Source organism: Mauremys reevesii, linkage group 13 (genome assembly GCF_016161935.1).
Source record: "Mauremys reevesii isolate NIE-2019 linkage group 13, ASM1616193v1, whole genome shotgun sequence".
Lineage (NCBI taxonomy): Eukaryota > Metazoa > Chordata > Testudines > Geoemydidae > Mauremys > Mauremys reevesii.
In genome coordinates this window covers 29,985,167-30,006,945 of record NC_052635.1, presented here as the reverse complement: position 1 = coordinate 30,006,945, position 21,779 = coordinate 29,985,167, and the positions used below count along the sequence as shown (strand labels likewise).

Genomic DNA, 21,779 nt, shown 5'->3' with positions numbered 1-21,779 from the left:
CCTAGGCCAAAATTCTACTCCTTCCAGGTCTGTTTAGGGATGTGTCTGTTCCTTTAAACATGTTCAATCTAGCCAAGGCTAGCCAAAAAGTCAAAAGGTAATAAAATGTTTAAGTACATCAGAAGCAGGAAGCCTGCTGAACAGCCAGTGGGGCCCCTGGACGATTGAGATACAAAAGGAGCGCTTAAAGATGATAAAGTCATTGCGGAGAGACTAAATGGATTCTTTGCTTCAGGCTTCACAGCTGAGGATGTTGGGGAGATTTCCAAACCTGAGTCTGCTTTTGTAGGTGACAAATCTGAGGAATTGTCACAGATTGAGGTGTCACTAGAGGAGATTTTGGAATTAATTGATAAACTTAACAGTAACAAGCCAGATGGCATTCACCCAAGAGTTCTGAAAGAACTCAGATGTGAAGTTGCGGAACTATAAACTATGGTTTGTAACCTGTCCTTTAAATCGGCTTCTGTACTCAATGACTGGAAGATGGTTAATGTAACGCCAATATTTTAAAAGGGCTCTAGAGGTGATCCCGGCAATTACAGACCAGTAAGTCTAATATCAGTACCGGGCAAATTAGTTGAAACAAATGTCAAGAATAAAATTCAGACACATAGAAGAACATAAATTGTTGGGCAAAAGTCAACATGGTTTCTTTAAAGGGAAATAGTGTCTTATTAATCTATTAGAGTTCTTTGAAGGGGTCAACAAACATGTGGAAAAGGGGGATCCAGTGGACATAGTGTACTTAGATTTCCAGAAAGCCTTTGACTGTGTCCTTCACCAAAGGCTCTTACGTAAATTAAGTTGTCATGGGATAAGAGGGAAGGTCCTTTCAGGATTGAGAACTGGTTAAAAGTCAGGGAACAAAGGGTAGGAATAAATGGTAAATTCTCAGAATGGAGAGGAGTAACAAGTGGTGTCCCCCAAGGGTCAGTCCTAGAACCAATCCTATTCAACTTATTCATAAATGATCTGGAGAAAGGGGTAAACAGTGAGGTGGCAAAGTTTGCAGATGATACTAAACTGCTCAAGATAGTTAAGACCAAAGCACTGTGAAGAACTTCAAAAAGATCTCACAAAACTAAGTGATTGGGCAACAAAATGGCAAATGAAATTTAATGTGGATAAATGTAAAGTAATGCACATTGGAAGAAATAATCCCAACTATACACACAATATGATGGGGGCTAATTTAGCTATAGTGAATCAGGGAAAAGATCTTTAGAGTCCTCATGGATATTTCTCTGAAGATGTCCACACAGTGTGCAGCAGTGGTCAAAAAAGCAAACAGGATGTTAGGAATCATTAAAAAGGGGATAGAAAATAAGACGAAGAGTATCTTATTGCCCTTGTATAAATCCATGGTATGCCCACATCTTGAATACTGCATACAGATGTGGTCTCCTCATCTCAAAAAAGATATACTGGCATTAGAAAAGGTTCAGAGAAGGGCAACTAAAATGATTAGGGAGTTGGAACGGGTCCCATATGAGGAGAGATTAAAGAGACTAGGACTTTTCAGCTTGGAAAAGAGGAGACTAAGGGGGGATATGATAGAGGTATATAAAATCATGAGTGATGAAGAGAAAGTAAATAAGGAAAAGTTATTTACTTGTTCCCATAATACAAGAACTAGGGGCCACCACATGAAATTAATGGGCATGAGGTTTAAAACAAACAAAAGGAAGTTCTTCTTCACACAGCTCACAGTCAACTTGTGGACCTCTGGGCCTGAGAAGGTTGTGAAGGCTAGGACTATAACAGCGTTTAAAAGAGAACTGGTTACATTCATGGAGGTTAAGTCCGTTAATGGATATTAGCCAGGAGGGGGTAAGGAAGGGTGTCCCTAGCCTCTGTTTGTCAGAGGGTGGAGATAGATGACAGGAGAGAGGTCACTTGATCATTGCCTGTTGTGTTCACTCCCTCTGGGGCACCTGACATTGGCCACTGTTGGTAGACAGGATACTGGGCTAGATGGACCTTTGGTCTGACCCAATATGGCCATTCTTATGTAATCCTGGGTGTGAATTACCATTTCTTCCAGGAGGTGGCACTGTTTCCTCTCCTAAAAAGGAAGGTAAGTGCCCAGCCACCTGCCTTCTCATTCACAGTAGGATGAATTTCCCTGCTATACCTTCCAGATGTGATGACATCATAATACTGTGCTTTCTTACAGGGAAAACTAATATCAGGACAATATGTAATAGCAAAAATATATCTCCTATTGCAGTTTAGCAGCTGAAAATAAGAAATGCTAGCACTGTGACCACTTGGTCTGAAGACCACCAGCAACTGCTGAACGGACCACACTTTGGGAACCTTTGCTGTAGCCTTATTAAACACCATCACTGTGGGCTCAACTGACCTGGCATATCTTCAGAACAATTCTAATCCCATTTGCAGGGGTTTCAGGGCTGAAGCATGTAACCAGAAAGATCTGTTACAATTTCTTCCAGTGTACATTATCCCATACAGTTTGTGAAGAGCCTGCTGCATATATGTGATCCCAACTTCAGCAGTAATCTCATGAAACCATAGCTATTAGTTTATTCATCCTAGATCTGAACTATCTTTCCACTTTTGCAATATTGGTAATTTGGGATATTCCACATCCAAGTGAGCCTCTAGATGAAAGGCTGTTTGTGATATTCAACCTTAATGTCTCCTTTCTGTCAGTACTAGTGTGAGGGAAGGCTGAGTCCCATATGCAGAAAGAACTGCAGGGTCTTGTAGGTTTGATCAGTGGGTCAATAACACGCTGCCAGGAGTGACTTCACAGTAGGTCTCAATCACATTTTTAAGGGTGGATCTTCTTGAGGAAAATATCAGAGCCTCCTTGATTAGAATTGGATACAAGGGAGAAGCAATGGAGGGCTTTAGTAGTCCCACTCATTAAAGAGGAAAGAGCTTCTGGCTACAGATACATATGTGTGAGACCACCTGATTTAAGTGTTACTGTTATGTTTCCCATTCTTGTTCTTATTTGGAAACAGAACCACTTATCTCTCAATGGACTAGACCAGCGATTCTCAAATTGTGGGTTGGGACTCCAAAGTGGGTCAGGACCCCATTTTAATGGGTTACCAGGGCCAGCGTTAGACTTGCTGGGGCACAGAACTAAAGCTGAAGCCTGGGCCCCAGAAGCCAAAACTCGAGGGCTTCAGCCCGGGGCAGTGGGGCTTGGGCTCTGCCTTCCTCTCCCCGGGTGGGGGTGTGGGGGTGTGTGTGCATCATGTAGTAAGTTTTGTTGTCAGAACGGGGTTGCAGTGCAATTATGTTTGAGAACCGCTGGACTCTAGACCTGCTGCATTGGCATGAAATGCTGTAATGTGGGATTTGAAATATGTTTGTTGACAGGTCTGGATTCTTTGTCTCTGAGGACTTGAATTTATACCATATGTCAGTGCCTTTTGTAGGAAAATTCAGTGCCTACCTGTCCCTGGTTGAAGGGGGGCAGAGTCTTTTTAAACCAAAAATTGAGTTGGAAATGCTGAGACCCTCCACTCCCACGTCATAAAGCCTAATTTTCACTTGCACATAGTTGGTGAATTCTCAGCAGTTCTTTGGCTTTGGAACTTTTACAGTTCTACACCAGAGCAATGGCAGATGGTCTATTTCTTAATGAACCTTTTCTTTAGTACATTGGAGCTGAGGGGTTTTGCTTCCAGGGAGATTTTCTCCAACATCTGTGCCCTTTCTGGGAATTGCAGTAGTGTCAGCAAACTGGATATTTTCATCCAGGGTCTGTAAGGTTTGGCAGGAAGTAGGCTTTGCAGAGAGTACTAATCATTAAGACATCATTCTGTCTTCTAGAACTGTTTGAAAGCTTGAAAGTTTAACAAAGGGGAAGATACCGATCTGTTAAAGCAGCTAAGAAGAGGAAGCCTGTTAAGGCATTAGATAATTGTCTACTCTAAACCATACTATTGCTTCCTTTAAAGCAGAATTAAATAAGTGTGGCCACAAAGCAGTCTCTGCCTTGGCCGTTGGCGGTGTCCAGCTACTCCAGCTTTCCTCCACAGGAGAATGTGTAGGGAACGGGCAGGGACACTGATAGTGGGGAGAAGAGAGAATGGAATGAAGCCACAGCATATACTGCATTTTGTATCAGAGCAGAAAGTAGAACCAAGCTGAATATGGAGTTGAGACTACAATGCTCTTTGTTAACCACTTCAGCTACCAACTACCATTGTGCCCAATGCCAGAGATGTTTGTCTCCCTGAAATCCATATGCCACCCTTAAGAGAGTGCTATTAATATCTTCCTCATCAGCAAAATCTCTGAATACACCATCTGGAAGTGGAGTTTAAATACCTGCTGCTCCTCCCCTGAGCTGTTTCAGATTTCTTGGGAGCTGCCACTTCATTAATGTTGTAGAAGACTCCCTCCTTGCTGACAATGAGAGCAGGGTTGCTTAGCAGTGCTGTGGAGAGCAGGGGGGTAAATAGGAACTAGGGCAGCAGGCAGAGTGCAAGAAGTTACACAGGAAGGAACTTGACTTGTCAAGGGTGGCACTAATGGACCTCGTGTTTGCAGTGTCAGCGGAAAGACCAAAAGATGTTCCTTGCTGAAGGAAAAGCTTGCGCATGTGCCTGTAATATACTTGGCTAAATCCCAAGGGCTAGCAGTGCCTCACTTACTGGCCCACTCAAGTCATTGTTCACACTCTAAAGCATGTTCCCAGATTTGCAAGTGTTGTTTCTGTTTCTGATTCATACATGCTGGTTTGAACCAATCTGTGGATGTGAGAGAGATGAACAGTGAGCACAGGCTCCTCGTTTAGGATAACTAACAATTTCTTCCCTATTGTGGTAATGGGAATCCTCAGAGCTGTGCAACTCATCCATACTGTATGATGCTAGATGCTGCTTCCCTCTATTCAAAATGGAGTGAGTGCCCTGCTCAATGGCCATGAGTGTCATAATAAAAGTATATACAATTTATGCTAGAGAGAAAGTAGAGCAGGAACTTCCATTCTCCTTGTCTCATAACACAAAAACAAGGGGACCTTTAATACCATTAAGTGATGGAAAATTAAAAACTGATGAAAGGAAAGATGTTTTCACCCAGCGTATAATTAAACTGTGGAACTCGTTGCCACAGGAAGTTGATGAGACCAAGTAAATCACAAGATTCAGAAAAAGATTGGAGTAATATCAATGACAAGAGCATCCCGAGTTGCTATACTTAAAGCTAACAAACACTTTGGAAAGGATATAAAATTATATACTTAGGCCTTAAACCAATCTCCAACTATTAGGGATCAGGGTGAGACCTTCAATGGGCACAGATTATCCCACATCTGCCTACTGCAGATTTCTTGTACCTTCCCCTGGAGCCTGTCAAGGGATAGGTTACCGCACTAGATGGACCTTGGGTCTGATCCATTCTGGAAATTCCTGTTCTCTTTGAAGTGCTGTAATAGGTGTGAAAGAGCATACCTGCATTGATGCAGATTATTGTTTTAGACCCCCTTGCATGCCCAGGTAAGGCCTCTAGGGCCCAGTAGATAGCTGTTAGTGCCCTGGAATTGAAAGGGCACAGTTAAGTCACTGCTTTCAACTGCCAAATAATACAATTGAGTTTTGCAACATATCCTGAAATCACTTGCAAGAGTCTCTTGGTATTGCAAATATATTTAATGGCAGTGTTGAAGCCGTGACATGAACAACTGTCTGGGCTGCACAGGAAGAGACAGGGAGTGACTGTGCTATAGACCAAGAAAGCAGGACAAATTATTTCCAATTTGACAGGTGTAGGTTATACAACGGACATTTGATATTTTTGAATTACACAATCAGTCACAGTGCTGCTCACAGGTGTCCCCTGGGATACTTTTGCTTTGAAAGAGCTATTATAAATCTTTATTTTGCCACTAGCCCAACTCTTCCCCTTTCCCCATTATGTTTTTCTCTCTTGTTTCCTTATGAAAGGGATTTACACACAACACAAGAGTCACTCAGGTAGCCAGGTGCATCTCACAAGAAACAGACATGTCCGAGATTATTCTGCAAGGGGAGGCTTCACCATCCCCAAAGGGGAGGATTCTACTAGCAACATGACAAGGAATCCTTCCTGCCTTTGGCAGGTTCAGTATATTCTCCCTGCACTTCAAAAACACCACCAGTAATTGCTTCCTCCCGCCCATCACCACTGAAAAAAAGTGGAGCATTTGTCTGGCAGAAACAGGCAGCTGAATAAACAGATTCGCTTCCAGTGACTATAGATAGAAAAGAGTGCAAAAGAACCTAGTGTTTAGCACTAATCCTGAATTTCTCCTCAGTCCTTTGACCCTCAGGCTACAGCCTCCAGCACTCTGCGCCATCAGTCGGAGCTGTGGGTGCGCTTGCAGCTGGACAATGTCACGTTAAAGCAAGTGCTGAGTTTATGATTAATCATGTAAGTTACTTAGAGACAGTGCAACCAAGGAGATGCTGCCGAGCTCTTCTGAGCCTCACAGACCTGGAATAATAAAATCAAGTGTTCATCCAGCACCATACACAGTATTTCTCAAAGGTTTGGAAATACTACATTTCTGATCATAACTACACTTATGACACTGATAATACCTCTTCATTCCAATACTTTCAGAGCTGCTCCATTTACAAATTAAGCCAAGTGACCATCAGAGAGATGCTTAAAACAACAACATTTGAAACATTTGTCAAGCTGAAGCTCTGGGAGCTGTTGGGACTGCAGAGATCAAACAAGCTGCCTTGGAATTTGATTTTTCTAGATTCCTTTTTCAAAGTCTCCCAGATACTTGCTGCCTCCTTCTGGCATTCCCAAAGAGCAGTCATGGCGCACATGTGAAATTCATCCCAATATCTGTAGCCGAGGGAAGAATGGAGTCTGTTAGTTCATGTAAAATGCTATACAGCAGAAAGATCCAAGAAAAAACCTTTCTCCCCACTGGAAACTCTCAATTCAATTGGCCCCAACATTTACATTTGGTGCACTTATTTGGCACATGATGGCTATGTAGTCAGCATTGCATAATGCCTCAAGATAGAGAGTCTTAGGCCTGGTCTACACTGGGGGGGGTGGGGTGTCAAACTAAGGTACGCAACTTCAGCTACGCGAATAGCGTAGCTGAAGTTGAACTACCTTAGTTCGAGTTACGTACCCGTCCTCACGGCACGGGATCGACGTCCGCGGCTCCCCCGTTGACTCCGCCACCGCCATTCGCGGTGGTGGAGTTCCAGAGTCAACGGGAGCATGTTCGGAGTTCAATATATCGCGTCTAGATGAGACGCGATATATCGAACTCCGAGAATTCGATTGCTACTCACCGATCCGACGGGTAGTGAAGACGTACCCTTAGTCCTGAATTGCTTACAGTTTAAGGCCCCAATCCTGCAATGAGCTCCTCCCATGAGAACTCCTATACCTCCTTGAGGTTAGTTGGGTTCTGCACAGGCTTATGGCTCTACCTGCACTGAGAGGATGGCAAGATCAGAGCCTTAAAGAGAGGCAGAAGCCAGATGCCCTGGGAAATCTAAGGGAGACTGACCCAGTTGTAGTTTTTGTTAGTGGAATCATAGGGTTAGAAGGGACCGCAAGGGTCATCTAGTCCAACCCCCTGCCAAAATGCAGGATTTGTTGGGTTTGAACCACCCAAGACAGATGGTTACCTAGTCTCCTTTTGAAAACCTCCAATGAAGGAGCTTCCACAACCTCCTTAGGCAGTCTGTTCCATTGTCCTACTGTACTTATCGGAAGTTATTTTTCTACCTCCCTGCTCTGGCATCATTAATCCCCTTTGTGGGTCTCTCAGAGTTCATTTGCTAAAAACTAAACCCCTAAACTTGTTGAAGTGTTTCTACAATTTTTTTGAAAGCCAATTAAATCCATTGTTTTTCATAAACTGATGTCCTCCTTCAGTGCTTGGAATTCCAACTCTGAGTCCCTGAAAGTGAAACAGATTAAGAGCAAATGTTTGACTGACTTCATTGCTCTTCTTTGTCCAAGCTGAATGATGGGCTTGGGCACAACGTAATCACAGACTGGGGGTAACGACACTGGCTCTTGAAAACGATGTCAGTTTTGTAATCCAGTGTCTATACAGAACGAAGGAAGAGTCTGTGGCTGTGGCTACACTTGCATTTCAAAGCGCTGCCGCGGCAGCGCTTTGAAGCGCTAAGTGTAGTCAAAGCGCCAGCGCTGGGAGAAAACTCTCCCAGCGCTGTCCGTACTCCACCTCCCTGTGGGGAATAACGGACAGCGCTGGGAGCGCGGCTCCCAGCGCTGGGGCTTTGACTACACTGGCGCTTTGTAGCGCCGCAATTTGCAGCGCTGCAGAGGGTGTGTTTTCACACCCTGCTGCAGCGCTGCAAATTTGTAAGTGTAGCCAAGCCCTAAATTATTTTTTTATGTGCCTCGGTTTATTTGCTTGCTATCATGCCTGAGTGGAAGGAGTTAAATCAAAGGAGGCTGTTAATGAGGTGCGAGGTGAGGGGAAGAAACAGGAAATGAAACAATGACAAAAATAAGATATGCCTGAGAGAATACCAAGGGTCCTGGATAAAACTATGGAGAATTTGGAGAATGCCTCTGCCAGGCTCCAACTAGATGAACAATGTTTATTTTTCCTATGCCTGAACCTAGAATCAAAGGGGATTCTAAAGCCTTAAAACCCTGGCCTAGGGAGGAAGGAGGGGTGAGCAGGCATTAGTGGCTGGGGAGGAATCTCTGACAGGGAGAGACCGAGGATGTTCAGGGGCTGTCTGTGGCTTCCAGCGCTGGAGCAGGGAGGTCTGGGCTGAGTGAAACTTACCCAACACTGGCAAGGAAAGAAGGAAGGTTAGTTAAGACCCATATGGGCCTTTTGTTGTTTTACCCCTTCTCTCTGCATACTGTGTGCCTTTGGTGAATGCATAATGCTGGTTTTGAGTTACTTTAATTGGCTGCTGTTCTGGGCCTCTGGAGGAAAAGGGTTTACAGGGCCCTGATACAGCTGGCATGTCAACACAGTTGGGAAACAGGCTCCCACCGAGAGATCCAGCCCAAGAGTGGTTGGACTGTGGGGTTCCACCCTTGGAGAGAGGTGCAGGAAGCCAAGTCTGTCATCTGAAGGATGCCCTCAAGAGGAACTGAAAGGGGTCCGAAGTGCATCTTGCCCTGTAACTGTGACAGTGTCATTTGTAGATAGGGTTGCCAGCTGTCTAATCGCACAAACCCAAACACCTTTCCCCCACCCCCTGCCCTGCCCGAAGGCCCCACCCCTGTCACACCCTTCTGTGAGGCCCCACCCCCTCTCACTCCAGCTCCCCTCCCTCTGTCATTCACTCTCCCCCACCCTCACTCACTTTCACCAGGCTGGGGCAGGGGGTTGGGGTGCAGGCTCTGGCCTGGGGAGTGGGGCCGAGAGGTTTGGGTGCAGGAGGGGGCTCCGGGCTGAGCCTGGGGCAGGGGGTTGGGGTGTGGGAGGGGGTGAGGGATGCGGGCTGTGGGAGGGATTTTCAATGTAGGAGGAGGCTCAGGGCTGGGCCAGGACATTGAGGTTCTGGAGGGGGTGAGGGAGGTGCGCTGTGGGAGGGAGTTTGGGTGCATGAGGGGGCTCAGGGCTGGGACAGGGGCTTGGGGTGTGGGAGAAGGTGCAGGATGTGTGCTGTAGGAGGGAGTTTGGGTGCAGGAGGGGGCTGGAGCAGAAGGTTGGGGTTCGGGGTGCAGGCTCCGGCCAGCTGGCACTTACCTTGGGTGGATCCTGGAAGTGGCAGTATGTCTGGCAGCAGCTCCTAGATTCAGGGGCAGCTCTGCACAGCATGCGCTGCCCCTGCCTGCAGTCACCGTCCCTGCAGTTCCCATTACCCGCAGTTCCCCATTCATGGCCAGTGGGAGCAGCGGAGCTGGTGCTTGGGGCAGGGGCAGCATGCAGAGATCCCCTGGCCGCGCCTCCGCCTAAGAGTCGCTGCAAGACATGCTGGTCGCTTCTGGGAGTGGCGCGGAGCCAGGGCAGGTAGGGAGCCTGCCTTAGCCCCACTGTGCCGCTGGACTTTTAGCAGTCTAAAATCTCCCGGATTGGCTTCAGTAGCCTCTGGGAGATCAAGCCTGATTCTGGGAGACTCCCGGCCAAACCTGGAGGGTTGGCAACCCTATTTGTAGAAGAGGTGAAGAGAATTTTTCATAACACATGGGGCCCAATTCTCAGTTATTCTTTATGCCTCTTGGACAACATAAAGGAGTAGGGGAATGCCCCCCTGAGAAAACCCTCTGTGCAGAGAGCCTCCCTGGCCAGCACAGTGGATCTATACTGCCCTGCACCAAGTCACTGAAGGTAAATAGGTACATCTACAGTCTCTTGAGCTATTAGACTGATGGTGAATTCTCTTCTGTCATCTTACTAGGTTTGCTGGCCATATTCTTCATGGAGGGACACATCTAGATGTCCCATCTCAATCTGGGAGATTGAGCAGATCATCTGGCTAGGGTCAGCACTCCAAGCATGGGAAGACATCTTTTTACTTTTGTCCAAATCTTCCTTTCCTGGAGATGACACTATTTCTTCTTGAAGTATGGACATTAGTGCTTTTATTTTTTTAATAGGATTTATGTCAGAACACCAGCTGCATAGAGTTCATTAAATAGAGCTAGTGTGGCAGAATAAATGTCCTGAGATCATAATGAGAAACATTGGTGCCAACCGAGGTAAGGTCTTGTGTTCATTAGGGAGCTACACTCAGGACCCTGCAGCAGCTGAACTGGAAAACACAGCTTGGTCAGGTCAGGGTTAAAAATGATCTATCTCTTCAGGCAAAAGATTAAGTGGGGCAGAGGAGAGAGAATGTCAACTTTTAGTGGTGGTTCTACTTTCAGCTGGATGATCACAATTCCCACAATGCTTCACTCTTCACAGCCTCCATCTGTTCAGCCAGACAGGCTATGATCAAATGACTTGTCAGTGTTGGACTCTGGGGAAATACTGCACAAGCAGAACTGAACAACAAATGCTGCTGATTTCATACTAGACTGCCTTTCAAGGCATCAATTATTCTGATCTCCATATCTGTCACTGACCTGTGTATCTCACTCCTGGAGAGAACATGGCACAGGAGGGACTTGAGAAAACCACCCTACGTTAGCTGAATTGTAGGTGGCATAGGGAGAGTTAAGGGTTAAAGGCCAATAACTGCCCAAGATATTTCTTGGCAGGAAAGGGGATTGTTACTTTTCTCCTTCAATCACAATAGCCCCGGTTGTCTTGCAGGGTTGGCCATTCACCAGGACCTACACAAGGACTCCTGCTAGCATGGTCAGGATTCCGGGGCTGCGTAGCACCATCTGCAGTTCCAGTGTTTTACTAATTTTCTGTATTTGTTTTCAGCTACTCTAGTGCCCTGTAGCTTCCTGGAAAATCAGGCTTTATTGCAATTGGAGCAGAAATCAATTGTTTCTTTAGAAATGAAACAAACAAACTTTGTTTTTTAAAAACACTGAAAAGCAGTTTAGTAAAGCTGACAAATACATTGTTCCCATCCACAAAAAGGGCAGTGGTATGATATGCTGTTGTGTGCTCCCAGGAAGAGGTACATGCTACGATTCACAGTATGATACACGGACTCCTCTGAAAGCCCCTTTAAAGGAACCTGGCCATTTTCTACCGCTAGCGAAGATGCCATTTGTCTTCCATTCCCAATTCAAACCAGAATCTCTGCCCAGCATTATCAGTCCAGGAGGCTTTTCATTCTAACCCCCTTCTAATCTTGCTGAAAGTTCTAATTTGTACATGGGATTTGCCATTAATTTTTTTTTTAAATGGAAAATGTACAACATTTTCTATTATCAGAATTAAATAGTTTGTTTAATGCCAGGCGGCCCCAACACAAAACATTTTGGTTTGTTGATATAAATTGAAACATTTCATTGTGGGTCAGTTTGAGTTGCCGTGGTACCTCATGGGAGTTGCAGTTCAGGTGCTTCACATCCCTTTTCTTCTCTATGGGCTGGGCTCCCTGGCTCGACAAGATCTCCTATGATTAAAGCTGCGTGTCTGTCACAGAGGTCATGGAAGTCATGGATTCAGTGACTTTCTGTGACTTCTGCAGCAGCTGATGCTGGCTCACAGACTGCCTGGCTGGTTAGCCCCTGGGCCAGCAGCAGCAGTTTGGGTGTGTGGGAGGGGGGTCCGAGCTGGGGCAGGGTATTGAGGTGTGGGGCATTGCTTACCTGGCTCCCACCAGCATGTCACTAATTCCTAGGCCAAGGGGCCAGGGGCTCCGCACGCTGCCCATGCCCACAGGCGCCGCCCCCGAAGCGCTCATTGGCTGCAATTCCCAGCCAATGGGAGCTGCACAGCCGGCATTGTGGTGGAAACAGCACATGAAGCCCCCCTAGGAGCTGCAAGGACATGCGCAGCCAGGTAGGGAGCCTGCGAGCCCCGCCAATCCTCGCCTACCTCCCCGCACCAGCCAGGGTCCTGGACACCCCCCTGACCCAGCATGCGCAGCACCCCTGGGATGCCCCCCCAGAGCACCATGGCCTCCCAGCCCAAGATTTAGTTTGGGGTATATAGTAAAAGTCATAGACAGGTCACGGGCTGTGAATTTTTGTTTACTGCCCATGACCTGTCCATGACTTTTACTAAAAATACCTGTGACTAAAATGTAGCCTCACCTATGATGCACCAGTTCAGGACAAAAGCAAGTGTGAAATATTGGAATTTTCCATGGCATGGCAATTCTGATTTGTGACCAGCTTTACTAGCTTGAGCCTGATGTTTCTCCTCTTTACAGCTGGTCTACATTAGAAAAGATGCACTGGTTCAACTAGATTAACTAGACTGATTGTAAATCAAAGTGGTACAAACCTCCAATGGTGAGTGTGTGTCTACATTAAAGCTCTGCACTAGTTTAAGTACACTAATTTAAAATTGATCTAGCTAAACCAGTGCAGCACTACTAATGTGGGAAATGTGTGAATTTCAGATTTGGTTCACACTACAGACCTGGGAAAGTTAATGTGTGCAATGGTGATGGGGAAGATCCACCAGAAAACAGGAGCACCTAGGTCAGGTTTACATTACAGCATACACCTGGGAGTGGGGGCAGGGTTACGTCACACCTGGTGGCTGGGTCAGATATTATTGTGTACAGCTGGGGATGGAGGCAGGGTTACTCCAAAGATCCCCTAGGAAAACAGAAAGGCAACTTTTCCTCCAGGGCACCTACTCTCTGGAACTCCAGTCTGTCCTCTGAACCAACCTAGTAAGGTAACAGAGTTTAACGAAGGTCTTTCCTCCTTTCTAATCCATTGGGAGGCCCAATGTTAGATTTCAGGACATTCCTATGAAGTGGTTAAAGCCAATAGAAACAGGCGTGCCCAGCTCTCACTGACCAGCTGAAGAGGATGGGTTTTGTGGGGGAGCACTACTCACTCAATCCAGGGAGAACTCCCCTCTACCTTTAGCCTAGGGGAAGCTCTGTTCACCCCCCTGCACAGCCTCCCCACTTACTTCCACCTCCTGTACCCTGTTTCTATGTCCTTTGTTACCTTGGTTATAAGGCAGCAGCCCTATCCCAGAAAAAGACCTTGCTGACACAGTTGAATTCACTAAACAGAGACCCCACCCCCTATGAAGCTGGAGATGTACATAAATAACCAGCTCCTGGATTGCATTACGTCCTTTAGAGCTAGCTTAAATGATCCATAACCCCATGCTGAGTTGCCTGGTGGCCTTGGCAATATCACCTCCCTCCTCTATGCTTCAGGTACACCTTCTGTAAACTGGGGATAGTGACTCTTCTCTGCATGGGGGACTGGAGTGGGGTGTAAAGCTAAAGGGACAGGGTTTGGGAAGCACTCAGATCCCTGGGTGGAAGGTGACAGGAAGAAGAAAGAAGCAATCTGTACCCCTTTCTAAGCAATGCTCCCCTTTGCTCCACACAACAATACAAGAGTGAGGTTGACTTCTGTCCACCTGGGAGGAATGGATCCTGCACTCACTGTCAGGGATCCTGCAGAGTGCTGGCAGGAATTTCCACTGGTGCTGGAATTCTGTTGTGTTCTCCTTCCAACCACTTGGGCTGGTGGGCTCAGCTCGGTCCCGGTATCTTTCTTCCCTGGCAAATGGTTGCCTGTTGCATCTCATTCCTGTTCCCATGCAGGGCTAGGAATTCATTTCTGTTTTCAGCAGCCCCATCAATCCCACCGCTTGTCTCTTTCACTAACCCCTAACCCTGAGGTGTAAGAGAAATGCCTTCATTTGGATCCTGCCTGTCATTTCCATCCCTCCCCCTTCCCTTTGATTCCTCATTAGTTCAGATGCTCTTACTCCTCTAATCTTCTCAGCTCTCCTCCTTGGGCTCGAAGGTTTACACCTCCCCAGTGCATCTGTCTTTCCCTTGATTGCTTTCTGCATCTCCTTATTCCCCCCCTTGGCCTTTTCACTCCTGTGGATTCATTGCTGGGGATGCTCAGAACCCTCAGCCATCTTCATTTATCTCTGCCAGCTTTTCATTTCCTCCCCGTGTCTCCCTTCCCTCACTTGCTTTAGCTCATGCCCTTTTAATCAGACCTTTCCCTGAACACGCTCTGTGTTGAACTCCAGCAGCTTTACTGTTTTACCCCCTTCCTTGCTTTCCCCTTGGTCCTGATTAGGTTATCACCCCTGGTAGCTGAATGGATCCTCCACCTTTTGAACTCGGCTGTGAAGCTCACCTGCTCACTGAGGGGCCTGAAATTAACGGACTTTCACCAGGAATGAACTGGGCCCTGACCCTGCAGCAAGGACTGAGTCCCGCTTGCTTTTAGGCTGCTGACACCTGATTAAATGCAGTTTGCAGTCTGGCTCCAACTGCTATTGTGTGCTTAGTCCTTGACAGGATTTTCTTGACACCTTTCTTGCTATGGGTAAGAGAATGTGTCTTCTGCAGCCCTAAAGGCTAGAGCCATGGTTAGCGGGGGGAGGGGGGGATCATCTCCATCTCCACCTACACTAGCTGGGTGCAAGGGTCGTCTTCTCCACCCATCTCCTGAGGACAGGAAAGAGTCATTATCAGGGATTGGCAAACAGTAGCCTCTGTCCCAGCTCCTGCCTGAGGTGGGAAGCAGGAAGGTGAGGAGAGCCTGGCTTATATTTGAAAGAAATCTATTTTTGTCAGAGAAAGCAGCCAGAGGCAGGTGGGAGGCTGAGTGGAAGAGGAGGTTAGAGCATGGTATCCCAGAGGGGTGGATTACCTAAATCCTCAGGAACCCTACGCTGTCACTAAAAATGCACAATAATAATAATACCCCAAACTACTCCGCATAGGTTGCATCCTCAGCTTTGATTGTGAGTCCTTGGAGAGTTTGCTGACTCCCTGCTCTGCAAGCTCTGTGGTGCACTACTGTCTTGGCCTGCATGAGACTGTGTGTGAGAGGGTGTGTCTGCCTGGGGGTGTGTGTTCTGCATCTCAGGAGGTTGGGGTGAGCATGGCAGTGTGCGCATTTGCCATGTGTTCGTAGGGAAGAAGGGCCAGAGCTACTGGGGGGTTGCTACTCACCCGCAAACAGTGTGCAGCCCCTGCACCTCATCCCTGTCGTCCTCCTCGTAGCTGGCCATGTTTTCCCCCAGTTTTAAGACGCAGTCAGAGAAGCCTTGGTAAATGTTTTCACATTTAGTTTCTGAAGCCAGTGACCTGACCAAATACCCTATAAACCAAAAAGGGGGTTTATGTAACAGTGTAGCAACCCAGCTCTGAGTCAGCCCAGTACGGTCACCTCCCATAGGTTTCCCCACAACTTCTAGCATGGGCTGTGGGAAAAGATCCCATGTTCTCTGAAGGGCTACATACATGTAAACGCCTGCATAAACCGGAGGGCAAACTGGGTGAGCTCACGGCAGCTATTTCATGGGTGCTACCAGCTTGTGCTTCACAGTCTCAGCTTAAAACGAGCCTCTCGAGCCCTCATCACTGGAAAGAAACTTGTGTCAACACGTGAACCAAGTGTAATCAATACAGTGACATGTGCCCGGGTTTGCAAGCAGCCTGCAATAATAGTTCTGAAAAGGGGAACTGCTCATATTAATTGTGATGGGACTTTAGCAGTGAAGCCTAACGATGATGATTTAAATAGCAATGTTGTTAACTCTTTCTCTCTCTTTTTTTCTTCAGCAGTGAATCATATTAGGAAGCTTGGCATAAGCTACACAGCAACCTGTCATTTTAGTGCTTTAGGTGGGCAGGGCTTGGTTTGTGGGAAGAGCTAGGGAGATTACCCTCCCCTACACAGCCACCGTTCCATCCGTGGAATAAATATGAAAAAAAAGGAATCATTAATATTCTCTGTTCTACTGGGAAGGGGAGAAATGCACTTTAGCCCTTAGTAAACAGGGTTTCTTCTTAAAAATCAGTGGACTCAGTGATGACACAAAGTGGGGACCTGTTCCTATTCCAGCCCTCAATGAATCCCATTCTGCCCGAAGGGGAAATAGCAAGAAGAATGGCTAAGAATTCAAATCTGCACTGCCCCTTTTTTTGATCCCTTTGGGATGGTTCCCAAGCCCTCTGTGCCCAGGATTTCAGGAGGAAGATTTCTCGTGGATGACTACTGAGATAAAGTTTGCAGATGACACACAAACTGGGGCTGTGGTAAATAATAAAGAGGACAGGTCACTAATACAAAACAATCTAGATCGCTTGGTAAAATGGGCACAAGCAACCACTATGCATGTGAATATCGCTAAATGTAAATGTGTTCATCTAGGAGCAAAGAATGTAGGTCATACTTACAGGATAAAGGACTCTATCCTGGGAAGTCGGGACTGAAAAATATTTGGGGGGCTGTGGTGAATAACCAGCTGTACATGAGCTCCCAGGGTGATGCTGTGGTGAAAAGGACTAATGCAATCCTTGGATGCATGAGAGTACAGAGTTATTTTACCATTGTTTCTGGCACTGGTGTGACTGCTGCTGGAACACGAAGTCTAGGTCTGGGGTCTGCAATTCAAGATGGATGTTGATAAATTGGAGAGGGTTCAGAGAAGAGCCAGGAGAATGATTAAGGGATCAGAAAACCTGCCTTATAGTGGCAGACTCTCAAGGAGCTCAATCTGTTAGTTTAAAAAGAGAAGATTAAAGGGTGACTTGCTCAGTCTGGAAGTACTGATATGAGGACCAAATATTTAATAATGGGCTCTTCAGTCTAGCAGAGAAAGGTCTAACAGGATCCAATGGCTGGAAGTTGTAGCTAGACCAATTCAGACAGGAAATAAGGCACACTTTTAACAGTGAGAGTAACTAACCATTGGAACCATTTACCAAGGTATGCATGTGCTGCATTCTTCATCCCTGACCATTTTTTTCATTGACTGGATGTTTTCCTAAAAGCTCTGCTCTGGGAACTACTTAGGGGAAGTTCTCTGGTCTGTGCTATACAGGAGGTCAGATGATGGAATCAATTCTGAAGCACTTGGAGGAGAGGAAAATGATCAGGAACAGGCAGCATGGATTCACCAAGGGCAAGTCATGCCTGACTAACCTAATTGCCTTCTATGAAGAGATAACTGGCTCTGTGGATGAGGGGAAAGCAGTGGATGTGTTATTCTTTGACTGTAGCAAAGCTTTTGATACCGTCTCCCACGGTATTCTTGCTGGCAAGTTAAAGAAGTATGGGCTGGATGAACGGACTATAAGGTGGATAGAAAGCTGGCTAGATCATCGGGCTCAACGGGTAGTGATCAATGGCTCCATGTCTAGATGGCAGCCGGTATCAAGAAAGTGCCCTGAGGGTCGGTCCTGGGGCCGGTTTTGTTCAATATAGTCATTAATGATCTGGAGGATGGCTGGACTGCACCCTCAGCAAGTTTGCAGATGACAGTAAACTGTCAGCCACTGCCACCCACTAACTCCCCCAGCAGGAAGGGCCCAGGGGAGGTTCCCACCCACTCTGCCCCCCTGACCAGGATGGGCTGGGGGTTGAGCTGGGACGGGCCATCGGCTGCCCCCGAGGTTGTGCGCGTCACACCAAGGGATGAGCTCGGGAAAGCTGCAGCCAGGGGGCTGCCTGGGTCTGGGTGGCGGATGTAACTCGCGGTGCCCGCTGCGGGCCACACGCCCCCCCCCCCCATCCCCTCCCAGGCGCAAGCCGAGAGCAAACCCGCCCCCGAGGGCAGCCTGGGCGGGGGCGCCTGCAGGCTCCGGGCTCGTAGCGCCGCGGCAGCCCCGCAGCTCAGCGCCAGGGGGCGCCACCGCCGGCTGCGCTGGGGTGACCCCGCCGGGGCGGTGCTGCCCCCCAGCGGGACTCTGCCCTGTTGCTGAGGGGCCGGTCCCTGCCTGGCTCCCCCGTGTCTCCTGCGGGACCGGAGCGCCCGCGCTGCCCGCTGCTTACCCAGCGTGAGGAGCAGCAGCGCCGTGCCCAGCCTCTGGCCCATCGCCTCCTCCTCGGGCGGCTCCGCTCCTCAGGGGCTCCGGCGCGGCTCCGTGCCCGGGATCAGCAGCAGCTCCCCGCTGCAAGGGGAGTTCATGGTCCTGGCAACTCCGCGATCGCTCTTCCCGCTTCCCCGCGCAGCGCCCGGCTCCAGCTGCCTCAAGCCCTTTGCATTCCCCGGGGGTTCTCCCCCTGGCCGCTCGGTCCCTGCTGTGTGATGCCCCCGGCCCCCAGGGCAGCTTCCAGGGGGTTGGGGAGCCCCGCGGGGAGTCCCCTTAATACCTAGTCATGGGGAGCCCCCTTCCCTGGTCCTCAGAGCTGGGCGGCTCAGGCAGCTGGAGAGTTCAGCTCCTTCCCCATCCCCTTCTCCTCCCCCAGCTCCCTGCCCCTCCCATAGCCCCGCCATCCCCACACCTGTCTCCGGCTGGAGAGGAATAGCCAGAGCCCGTGTGAGCGCTGAGCTCAAGGGATGGGGGCGGGGGGGAGGAAATACTGGGGGGTATTAATAGGCTCATGCACATACACCCCCCAAAATCGATCCCGAGTGGAACTGGCTTGTTGCAGTTTCTGTAGGAGAGGGACTTCGCATCAGAAGACCCTGGGAAGTGCATTAGCAGGTGGATTAGTTCCCAGCCTGGGGCGTTCTGAACAACCCTCCCCAGATTGATGTGGCCCCTCCTGGCGCCTCCAGCGGGTGGCACGTTGGGCTCTGGCTTCCGGAGGAAGGGCAGCAAGAAACTTCTCTAAAGAGCAGCACTGGGAGCCAGCTAAGAATGGTCCAGAGGAGACACTCAGGAGAAAGGTATTGAATATAGGGGTCTTCTGTGGTCAGGCTGCTTGGCACTCAGGTACACACCCTTACAAACCTGGTGTAAGGTGTAGCCTGGTGTACAAACGCCTGGTGGCACACAGAAACACCCCCCATGTACACACACACTCACACTCCCTTACAAATGTATAGATCCCATCTCACTTACACACACATCCCATGTACACACACACTCACACTCCCTTACAAATGTATAGATCCCATCTCACTTACACACACATCCCATGTACACACACGCTCACACTCCCTTACAAACATACAGATTCCATCACACGCACACCCCCTCCCAAACACACGCCCACGCACACAAACACTCAGTCACCCACACCCATCCTGCTTCTCCCTCCCATGCACCCTCCCCCTCGTGTTCACAGGTGGGCACATGAGGCTTCATGCAGACTGTGGAAGGAATTTTTCTAGTCACCAACTGTTCTATGAAAGGAGAAGAGGGGCTCCCTGTAAACGTGCAAAACCACTTCTGTCCTCCTTCAAATCCTTCCTTAAAACTCTCATTTGCCCTGATGCCTACAACATATTTGACAACAGTTAGGTTGCTGGTGTGCTGAGACCACTGCCTGCCATGCTGACCAATATTGTAGGTCTCATTGTTTGTACTGCCCTGTCTGTCTGTATCCATCTGATGGCTCTCATTTCAGGCTTGTGTTGTAAGCTCCTTGGGGCAGGGACTTTTTGTACTGTGCTTGTACAGCTCCAAGCACAATGGGATTCTGGCTCACGTTTGCGGCGCCTAGGTTGTACTGCAATACAAATAAATAGTAACAGTAATAATTGTGAACTGAAGAAATCGGAACACTCAGCAGCAGCAGAGAACTGCCATGTGACATTCTCAGTTAAGTATACAGGGCAGCAAAGCCAGAGGTAGGGAAGGGAGCTAAAGGGAGCAGCAGCGACTGAAGCATGGAGATGGCAAGGGGTATAGGAGACTAAGGACACGATCCAAAGGGAGTTGACTGACTTCAACACACTTCAGGTCAGGCCCTAATAGAAAAACCATCCTGGCTGATAACCTGATCTGGAATTACAAATGAACACAAGGGATCAAACTCCAAACACACTGTGTGACCCAGCCTGTGCAGGCGATGCCCACTCCAACCTCACACACCTGAGGTGTCTTGTCTTTTTACCTTAGGCTTGGCCACTCTTGCGTGACTTACCACACCAACTGAATTGAATTGCAATGTAAAATCCTAGTGCCACCTGCTGGCCTCTTCTCATACGTTTAATGGGGAAAGGGATTAGAAAGTTGAGGAAATTCAAGTGCCCTTTTTCTATGGAGATTGTCGGTGTTTTAAAAGCCTCTGCAAATGTTTATGTAAAACAAAACAAATGGCAGTGGGTCTGCACTCATAAGCAACCTGCAGTAACAAACCTCTGCCTTGATGCCCGTAGCATGGGCTAGGCAGCTGTGACCACTGTTTATCATGCTGACTAGTATTGTTGCATTGTTTCCCTGGGCTCACTCTGTTTATCACATCCACCTGTTGTCTCTTGTTTAGGTTCTAAACTCTTTGGGCAGGGACCACCTCTTTGTTCTTTGTTTGTACTGTGCCTACCACAGTGAGGCCCTGATCCATGGCTGGGTCCCCCGGAGTTACCTCAATACAAACAAACACATCAATAATAATTAATAATAAACCAGTGTGTGAGGTCAGCCCTTATAAGCAGCCCTACAATAACAAATTGTTTATGTATTTATTTGTTAAGGATGATTCTTTAGCACCACACGTTTTATACACACATAATCATTCATAATGAATTCATAACTCTCAATGATCTTTCAGGGTCCAGGTGATTTTTTTCCTGGAGGTCCCAATCCTGCAAACACTTATGCACATGCTTAACGTTATGCACTGTAAGTAGTTCCATTAACTTAATTGAAGTAAATAAGGTTAAGCACATGTGTAAGTCTTTGCAGGATCAAGGCTGTAGATGTTATCACAGAAATAAATCTGCCCATAGTTGTTTCCATCACTCTAACCTGTGTGTGTTGGGGGATTATACACCATTTTGCATAGCTAGGGCCTGATTCTGCATCTGCTCTTGCTTACATTAGGCTCCATTGATGTGAGGGTCACTTTTCATTTACACTGGTGGTAATGAGGGCAAAATCTAACCTTTGCCTAGACAAGCTCTTTCTTGCCCACTTTGACATCACTTCATGGTCTGGGAGTGTCACAGTTCAGCCTGTGTGACGTCACATTGCTGTCTGTGACCAGTGTCAAGGCCTTCTGGAAGTGGGAGATGAGCACAGGATTGTAGTGTTTTCTATTCCCTCCTGGATCTGTGGATTAGGGAAAATGAAAGCTCTTCGACCAAGGATGTCCCAGGAAATGCCCTTCTACCTGACCCAGAGATATGAACCCTCCATGGAAGGAGATCAATAAAATGACCTTCTGCTAGGACTGTTGGTTTAGGAGAAGGAACTCATTTGCTGGTAAACTATTGAGCTCCTCTTTGGGTTTCATTTAAAGGTAGCATACTGACCTAAATCCATCCCTGAAATAATGCCATTGACTTTAGTGGAGTTACAAAGTTACAACGGGGATTAAAGTTACCTGTTGTAGCGAGTAGACGTTCAAGT

General features: G+C 47.7%; 1 protein-coding gene across 4 annotated transcripts; it reads right to left on the bottom strand.

Moving 5' to 3' along the window:
- Nucleotides 1-5,651: 5,651 nt before the first annotated feature.
- LOC120380496 (neuritin-like) lies at nt 5,652-18,443 on the bottom strand. Of its 4 annotated transcripts, XR_005587783.1 has the most exons (4): nt 12,169-12,363; nt 11,895-11,972; nt 8,996-9,123; nt 6,695-6,831 (listed from the first exon to the last, which is right to left on the bottom strand). XR_005587783.1 is itself a non-coding variant. In XM_039498223.1 (3 exons), exons 1-3 carry the CDS (start codon nt 18,350-18,352, stop codon nt 6,606-6,608), a joined length of 417 nt encoding a protein of 138 aa, XP_039354157.1. In that variant the 5' UTR covers nt 18,353-18,443; the 3' UTR covers nt 5,652-6,605. The 4 variants fall into 4 exon arrangements, 1 of the variants encoding a protein (XP_039354157.1); XM_039498223.1 differs by lacking the exons at nt 8,996-9,123; nt 11,895-11,972; nt 12,169-12,363 and adding exons at nt 15,483-15,630; nt 18,310-18,443 and having other exon boundaries at nt 5,652-6,831; XR_005587785.1 differs by lacking the exon at nt 8,996-9,123 and having other exon boundaries at nt 6,708-6,831.
- Between the last annotated feature and the right edge of the window lie 3,336 nt (nt 18,444-21,779).